This window comes from Lepeophtheirus salmonis, chromosome 13 (genome assembly GCF_016086655.4).
Source record: "Lepeophtheirus salmonis chromosome 13, UVic_Lsal_1.4, whole genome shotgun sequence".
Classification (NCBI taxonomy): domain Eukaryota; kingdom Metazoa; phylum Arthropoda; class Copepoda; order Siphonostomatoida; family Caligidae; genus Lepeophtheirus; species Lepeophtheirus salmonis.
In genome coordinates this window covers 31,756,341-31,765,918 of record NC_052143.2, presented here as the reverse complement: position 1 = coordinate 31,765,918, position 9,578 = coordinate 31,756,341, and the positions used below count along the sequence as shown (strand labels likewise).

The 9,578-nt window shown below is 28.7% G+C and overlaps 1 protein-coding gene across 1 annotated transcript; it reads right to left on the bottom strand.

Annotated features, from left to right (window-relative positions):
- Window positions 1–6,464: 6,464 nt before the first annotated feature.
- LOC121128294 (carbonic anhydrase 1-like) lies at window positions 6,465–7,837 on the bottom strand. Its single transcript, XM_040723874.2, is given in 5 exon segments — window positions 6,465–6,696; window positions 6,751–7,193; window positions 7,196–7,289; window positions 7,350–7,420; window positions 7,718–7,837. Coding segments are annotated over 5 exon segments (840 nt in total). The 5' UTR covers window positions 7,818–7,837; the 3' UTR covers window positions 6,465–6,564.
- Window positions 7,838–9,578: the final 1,741 nt, after the last annotated feature.

The window sequence follows — 9,578 nt, the reverse complement described above, 5'->3', positions numbered from 1 at the left end:
GCTAATTTATTATAAAAGAGAATGCGTAATAACGTAATAACATGTCGTAAATGTCATATTAAAAATAATGGACAAGCAAAAGATAGATCTTTAATAAAGAGTAAGGATGAACCCATTAAATATTTTTTATTTGTCAATCATATTTTGACATCCAAATATGCGTCAGTAGTTCACATTTTTCTTTACCCTTAATGAAAAAAGAGATTTCATTTTTACAAAATAATAAAGTTTATTAAGGTGGGTTGTTTTGAGGAGGTTTGATCAAATTTTATCAATTTTGATAACAGGCTAACAGGTAAAGCTGTAATCTTATAGAAAATAATTTTTGTAAAATATGTATTCAAGTGAATGAATTTCAAAAGCTCCCCAAGTTCTCAATTTTTTCTTATCAGTATTACCGTTTCCTACAGGATCGTATCCTTTTGACTAAAAATAATCCGTAATCCAAATTGCATGAATCTCATGTAAATTGTCGTCTGATCATCTTCTCTCTCAAGATTATTTTGCAATATCTTTACTTTTAGAGAAATTTCTAAGAATAATGGAATTCATATAATGTATTAAAGGGATATGAGCCAATATTTGTAACTATTCATATCGAATTCAACATGTTTAATCTTTTAAATTAAATCAATCCATGTTATATTACAAGTAAAATATAAGCTTAGCTCTATGAGTTCAATTAATCGACATTATTCAGTTCAGAATGGGAATTCTTCTTTATCTTCTATATCTTACAGATAGAGTAGTATATATTTTTGTTACTTTACTTTCATCTTTGAAATTTACTGACTTGCTTAATTCGCCTTATTAATGAACCATAAATTAGGTAGTCAAAACATTATTTTATTTGACACTTTTGGAATATCTGGAATAAATGGCTTTAAAACATAATATATAAGATAAAATATTTTTAGACATAGGTTTATTTGTAGTATTTTTCCATCTAGACTAATATATAACGATTACTATTGTCTAAAAGAATTTATTTTGAGACTTTTCGCAGCCAATCGGGTCTGGAATTAGAAATGAAGGACATATTATTCATTTAGTTCAAATATTAAAAGTTAAAATCTTCTAGACATTTCAAGTTGCAGATGTCAAACACCTTATAATATTGGTTTAGATTTCCTAATAAGAAATAACATAACCCTCGATATATAACGAAGTCACTTAATCATTCAAGGCAAAAAAATACCTCTTGAAGTATCCAGAGAAAAGTATAATCATATATTCTCGATCTTTTGAAATAAAACTGTTAATAAGGAAGAGTTCCTTAAGCTATGCTTTAACTTTGTCACGCTTAACAAGTTTAACATCGACAAAATATCTCACATGATTGTAACTACTGTAATACTTGTTGATGTAAGCCTCGTAGATTAAATAAGAACAATTAGAAGCAGCCAAAGCAGAGTTTAACAAGTTACCCAATACAAAAAAAAAAAAAAAAAAAGATGATATTACAAATGGAATTTCCAATTCAAATGGTAAAAAATTCTGACAGATCGTGGAGAATATGTTGATATCAGACTTTTAAATAATCAAACAATCCACGACAGCTATGCCCCTCCTCAAATTCACAATCTCACAAACCCTCTAATTGAGTATGAGTTTTTTTTCTAAGCTGAACCACGCCAAAGTATACCACCAAGTTCCCATGGTTCCTGAAGATAGAAACAAACATACAGTTTCGACCCCTTCGGTTTATTTCGATATATTAGAATGTCATTTGTACTACAAAATTGAGGAACAATGTTACAAAGATACATTGGCTCCATAATGCAAGGGTTGGCCAGAGTTTATGTATATATGGATAATTTAATGAAATCTCGTAAAGCAGAGAATCATCAACAATTGCTTTGGCATATATGCAAACGCCAATAACAAAACAATCTAATACTGAAGTGTGAAATTGGAACAGAGACAATATAATATTTGGGATAACTCTATCAAATATATCAAAAAAGGCACTCAAAACATTTAAATCACCAACAACAATACAGATATCAATAAGTTAAAAGGACTACTTAACTATTATCATCGATTCGAACCAAATTGTGGAAAAATGGTTGGACTTTTATATGAAAAAATGAAATTAGATTAGTTTCCGTGGACCTCAAATGAAGAATAATACTTCATTGAAATAAAACAACTCCTTTCCAACTAGGTCAGACCAACTTTCCCCATAACAGAAGTTATTTTAGTAGGGTTTGGAATAAAAAAATTTATAATGATATTCTCCATCTTAAGTTTTATACCAGGTAATAAAAGTGAGCTGAAAAAATATATTTAACTTTTGATCGTGAGTTATTATCGATTTTTGAAATAATGAAAAAATAAAGTCAAATGATTGAAGGTAGCAAGTTTGACATAATAACAGATCTCCAGCTGATAGTGGATGATTCAAAGAATATTATGTCCTATAAATTTTATTATAAAAATGGATAAAGAAAAAGCTAAATCAGTAAATGAAAAGTGTAATCAATGCCAAAAAACCAAAAGGAAAAGGCATCAACATCTTCCCTTTAACCCCTTAGTTGCCCCATCTGCTAAATTTAAGAACATATCATTGGATAATTTTGGTCCATTTGAAGAATCTAGTAAAAAAGTGCAAATAATTGCTCACAACAAATAAGTGGTTAAAGCTTTGATGAAGTATTGATTGTCAAATTAGGGAACACTTCACACGATTCATTCAAATAGTAATCGACCATTTGTAAGCGCCATATGGTCAAATTTAACAAAAGATTTTGTTGTCAAACTAAATCCTGAACAATAAGAAAAACAAATTCGGTTATTTCAAGTGAGAGGTTGAGCCTTGGCTTCAGTAAAATTTGTAACTTTTAACTCAAAAAAGTATCTACGATGTAAGAGACCCGGAGGAACACCATCATTGAATTTATTTTTTTATAGAATCTAAAACAAGTTGTTTCTTTTCATTACAATAAAAGAAAGGAACGATTTTCTATAAAATATATTTCATTCTTTTATATGATTACTTTTTTCTTTACAATATTTTCTTCATGAATCTAGAGAGTCAGTTCACTGGACAAAATTCTATTTTTAATCAGTTTACATAAAGAGTTTGCGAACTATCAGATCTTACCTTCACTTCTACAACTCTGGGAGAAGTAGATTTGAAGGTGAATATATTCATTATTCTTCATTCAATATTGTTGACTCTAAAAATATCAGAATTGCTAATATACTTTTCCATGTCATATAATGACAGATTTCGCTTCATGTGGATTAATCCCATAGATAATATATAGAGCAATGAAGCTTTATTGGGGGAGATTAATAACGACTAAGGTGGACGTCAGCCGCTAAAAGGGGATTAATGTTTTGATAATCTATTAATAAGAATATCCTTCATTTTATTTTGATTTTTTGATTTTCAAAGAACATATAAGTATTTCATACATCAGGGCAACATAACATATGATATAACCTCAAACTACACCAGCGCCTTCAAGCAGTCTATACTCGTTTATGGCTAATACTGGAATCAAATAAAGAGCATCTTATTTTTATACTTTATTGGTCAAATTAGTTTCAGTTACCCTAGTTAGGTAAACAAACATTCCCATCACATGTCAGATATAAAGAACGAATACTTTAAATTTCCATATTTTCTTTAGATTAATAAAAAAATTGTAAAAATAATCTAAAAACGGGTATCAAAAATAAATATATCATAAAAAAGAAATTTAAGTAGTAACAACGAAGAAACAAATCAAAATATATTCGCATTAAACGCAATACCAAAAGAGTATGTTTATTTAATTAAGATATTATTTGGACTTAAATACTAATTATATGAAGGAAATTAAAGTAACCTTGTTCAACTATTGTTAAAACATATCATTCTAATCAACAATAAATATCCCATATCTCTATTCAATTCAATAATTCTAACAGAACTACATAAAAAATCAGTTATATTTATAAATTCAACAGATTTTCAAATATAGTTCCTTCTATAAAGGGCCTTTTTTTGAACAATTGAACAATAAATTTGTCAAGATAAATAAATGGAAAATAAAAATAATTTTGAAATAATACTCGAAAGTTTAAATTTTATAAAGCATCCCTTTTTTCATATTTGCTAAAACAGTTTGTTTTATAGACCAATAATAGTTATGCAAATAAATAAAAGTGAAAATGTTTACATTCTTACTTGCTTGACAATAATAACAATGATGAAATAACATTTAGATCCTCTGATTTCTGTTGTTTAAAATTAATCAACTTTCAAAACATAAATATAAATATATAAATTTGGGCTTTTGATCCAGAAAAGGTTTTTAACGATTGGTAAATACAATTAATGACCGGAGTATTTCTTTGGAAAGAAGAAAAAAAGACTAAATATTAAAAAATATTAACAGTAACAGTTTGTGAACAGAACCACCATCTGTACGCCATGTGCAAAAATAGTAAATTATCCCATCTCTCTTCTTTTCTTTTCATCTCCAATCCTTTTCTTCTTCACAGCTTCAAAGCTTTTTTTCTTTTTCTTCAGAACTCCAATCTGTTTTCTTTTCTCTGCACAACTTCAAACAGTTTCTTCCTCATCTTCGAACCTCTGCTACAGGTTAATAGAAATACAATGTTATGCCGTCAAGCTATAATTTTTTATTTGATGTACCGTACCGACTTCTGAGCATGACAAACAGAGTTGACGTCATAGAGTATAACAATAGGGGGTACCCTTATTTTATGAAAAAGAGCAAATTAAATTTTCGCCAACTTTTCTAATGCAAGAGGATATTTTAAACACTCTAGAATACAGAACAAAATCAACCGCCTCATACCAACGGTAATTTAACAGTAACAGTCAAGTAAGGGGATTATAGCTACTCTTGGTAAGAGTTAGACTCTTTGACATAACTTTTAAAAAGTGTGGTGGAAGTCAAACATTTGTAGGAAAAGTGTTAAGGTATAACCTTGTATTTCTATTAACCTTGGGCAGTCGCAAATCTTCTACGAGTTAAAAACCTTTGATCCGGGATGAACGTTGTAGCTTGCTGCTAAACAAGAAATATATAAATGATTAAATGTACACGAAAGAAAAAATTATGAAAGTTTCTATTGAATAAGTTATATATCACAACAATACCTCACGAATAAATAATAATAAAAAACGTGTATTTTGTTACCCACTGTATATGTCTCTGTGTTTTTTCTCTCTTAAATACATGAGGTTTTTTTCCAAAAGCTGTGAATAATATGCATCTATAATATTATAAAAAAGTCGTTCCTTTGTTTTTCTTTTTGATTTCTGGGATCCTTTTTTTTTTAGTATTATTTTCTTTGATTTTAATATATTTCCTTTCAAAGTAAATAAGTGTTTCCTGTTAAAACTCCAAACTAATGTTGTTCAGATTATTGTAAAATAAGGATAAATTTCATATCCTACATAGTATTTAAATAGTTTATTTGTGGGTGTTATGTATGGCACACTTAGATAAACACTGATAAAAACACATTTATTTTAAAAACAGAGACAGAATCAGACTTTAGACATAAATAAATTTTAAATTACATACGTAGGGCTATGTTTAATTCTAATCAGACCATAATCATGGGCTCTGGAGGGCAAGTTTGATTTTTCGCGAATAAGGTGATTTTTTTTCTAAAAAAAAACAAGATCGAATCCCGTTTCTGAAAAAAAAACACTAAATGTATGGGTTATTGATTCGAAAATGAACCAAAAAAAAATAATTCAAAAAACGGATTGTAGTTATTACAGAAAAAGGGAGAACGTATGTACTAAATACGAATAAAAAAGGGAATTATGAAGAGGATGTGCGAGTTAATCTTGGTAGGTATTTACAAGGTTCATTATGGTTGAAGAAGGAACACGACAAAATAGCAATGGCAATTTCAATTAATAAATCACAAGGTCAAACATTTCAAAAAATTGCTTTATATTAAACAAAATTGGTATTTTGACATGGTCACATTTATATGTTGGATTCTCAAGAGTGTCAAAAAGGGGTGTAGGTTTGATTATATTTACATTAAATGGACAGAAAATAACAACAATAAAAAACGTTTTATATTAAAAGTTTACTTATTATATAATTATAGTTTTTAATAGATTTTTTAGTTTAGAATTTTATCATAAACAAGCTTAATAGTAATAAGTTAATAAAAAATTTCATTGATTATCCTTAAAATAGCGTGTTTGTACACTCATATAATATTATAATTAGCTATTTTATTATGAGTGCAAAATGGATGGAATATAACTTCATTAAATATGTATTTTATTATTTTCCCAGTTTACCATCTGTGTTTTTAAATGAATGTTCACTAACAGAGGGTTAACCTCTTCATGTGTAAAAATAGAGATGAAATTTACTTTGATTTCATATGAGAAGAAAGAAAAACAAAAAGCAATATTCAAATAATAGCAAACTCAACTTTAGAATGCACTTTCTTATGAACACTTAATATGTATTATAAAAATTACTAAGGAAATATATTTCATATAAAAGTTTATTATATTCATGATATTTAAGATACAACTATAATATATAATATAATTTGTTTGCTTTATGCAGAGTAGAAATCCACTTTTCTGGAATTTAAATTCTGAATGTCACGATAATTATTAACAAGAGGTTTTCCTTTACTAATTAGTTTCCTGAATTCGTCTAATTGTCCCGATGAGATAGAATGCCTTTTCTAATAAAATAAAAGGTAAATTTAATTTACAAAATCATCTTGAAAAAAAATCACCTTAAAAACTGTCCATGTTACAATTTCATTGCATTTCGGAGTTGTCAACGATCCTTCATATGAATAAAAGGTATTTAAGTCAAGAGGTAATAAGTTTTTTAAAACTAAACTCTTGACATATGTTTTAGTTCCTTCTTGTTGGATATATCTAAGCTTATTAATTAATGGATCCAAAATACTCATATCAGAACGAGTGATCTCAAAAAGTACCCCTAGAACGGCCAAATTATCGGATTTGTGTGCTACACTCAAAGCTTCTTCAATTGTTTCCCCATATTTTGTGTTAAAGTGAACCAAATGTAATTCAATAGGAAATTGCAATCCGTCTATTGTGTGCTCAGAACCATATTTATCCATATTACCCCAATGAAAATGAAGCTGAGCCAATTTAAAAGTATCATTGGAAAGATGCGAACTAGTTATTGTAGGTACATTTGTGGAACATCTGTGAGAAAAAGTTTTGCTGTTTTTCCATTGTTTTCCATAGAGAAATTATGCTTAACATTATAGTTAATAAATGTAATGGGACTTCCACTTTTCTATTTTATAAAATAGGCAAACGGTGTAAAAAAATTTATCATTATTGTAATGGGTCTTACTTGAACGGCTGAGCTCTCTACTAGATCAATTGGTGATTGTTTAATTCCGGAATTGCATATTTTCAATACATCTATTTTTAAATGAAAATTTTTATTTTCTACAATAATATATATGGAATATTTTGTCTGTATTGTATATAAAAAATGGTTTTGATTTCAAGCAATAAATTTGTTATGCTGTGTTTATTTGTTTACCAAAAGATTCGTATAAGTTTAAAAGTAAAATTTAAAAAAATTATTATTTTTATGTTTTCAAAATAGTTGTAAATTTCTTATGTGAATGAAAATATTACTATCCAAAATTATTTTTATGTTGGTATAATATATAAAAAGTAAATGAGTAAATATTGATAATAGTTTTATCTTACCAAAGGAGTCCCAATATACTTTATTTGGTAAATTTGGCCAAGAAAATGATACTCTAAAGGATATTGTGAAGCAAATTAGAGTAGTAAGCGAAAACTTCATTTTTAATATCAATGTGATTACTCTGAGTGTGTAATGGACACAGATATTTAAAAGAATAAATTTTCTGTCCCCTTGTTTCCTCTAAAATCATCACAAGTGCTAGTATACTTGTCAATGAAATATAATGAATTCAATTTGACTTTATGTAGTTTAATCCAACAGATGATATAAATATCAACGAATTTTTTACGAAGAGAATATTAACGTTGTTGTTGTGAGATTTATATTATAATAATTTATTAACAAAGATATCATTTTTTTTTTTTTTGGTTTTCATGGAATTGGAATTTATGGATGTCATTCCAAAAAAAATTGTTCGTCTTTGGCTGCAAACCAGCCATTGATCCATTTTTGGGTTCAGTGGGAGAATCGAAGCTTCATATTTTGGGGCGTTTGTTGGCGTATAGCATGGTTCAAATCGGTCAATTGTTGTTGGTATCGATCATCATTGAAGGTTTGACCGTTAATGTTAATTCGTTGTTTTCAAACTTTTTCGGTTGCCGGGCGTGCTCTTAATTTCTCACGTCAAAATCACTACTTAGGAATTTTTCAAACCACCTGAAGCACTGTGCTCTGCTTAAAACATGTCCACTGTAAGTTTCTACAAGAATTTGATGGGATTGAGAAGCGTTTAATATCAATTGGTAATAGAAAATCAATGATGTCCGCATATCGTTGATTGTCGTCACAAAATTAGACATTTTTACGAGCGAATAAAGTGCGTTGTTGAATGAAGCTATACAAACAATGAATTCAGTATTGTTGACACATGTCGAAATAAGCATTTAGATTTTTGAACTGTTTTGTAATGTATAACTGGCGATACCTGAAAGTCTCATTTCATGGGCGCATACCTAGTAAAATATCTGTAAAAATCGGCATCAAAAATATTTTTTTTTAAATGTTGTATTTTCAAGAATTTAAAGTGAGTATTTGTATTCCAAAGGGATAAATAGATTCTAAAAAATGTTTCTTATTTGGCATAAATGAACTCTACGAGTATATTTGATAATAATATTTTTTACACTTGCTATCAAAAACGAGATTTAAGTCGTCAAAACGAAGAAAATAAAATAAAATGTATATCTTATAGTTTAGCTTTTTGTACTTTCATTGCATTAAGTCGTGATAAACCACTCAACTTTAATCCACGCTTTAGAACCATCGATTAGTACTATTAAGAAAATGCCCTAACTTTAACATGAGATCCAGGAAATATTGTAAACTGGATTTTACACACAGGGGGCACTTTCATGACTCCTACTGCTAATTCCCACAGAAAGGCCTTCCAATCCCCTTCTTAATAGGAATTGGTTCAGTCGAAAGGAAAAAAACAGAAATAAATCATGAACGAAATAAAAATAAAATAACGACCAAGCTTGTTGGTGGCAAAGCAACTTAATATGGAAAATGAAGCAATCAATCCAAGAATAATACACACAAATCCCTTTACAACATGGTCACAGAAGTGGTTTTGGTACAGGCTGGTGACATCCTCCATATACACCAGCAAGTCAAATAAATGGAACGTAGATGTTTTTCTGTAAAGAAGCAGTCGATCTTCGTTCCAATTATTTTATTTATGTGATCGAGTGAGACCTTTATTGTTGATCATTGAGAGTATATTAACATAAATCTAAAGGCGTCAGACTGGCTAATTGCTCCTACAAGGAGAGGAGATAATTATTTTAAAGTCGTGCCAATAGTTGCAAAGACACTTACGATTATTTACGTTTGCAGAACAAAAAGGATACCTTTTTC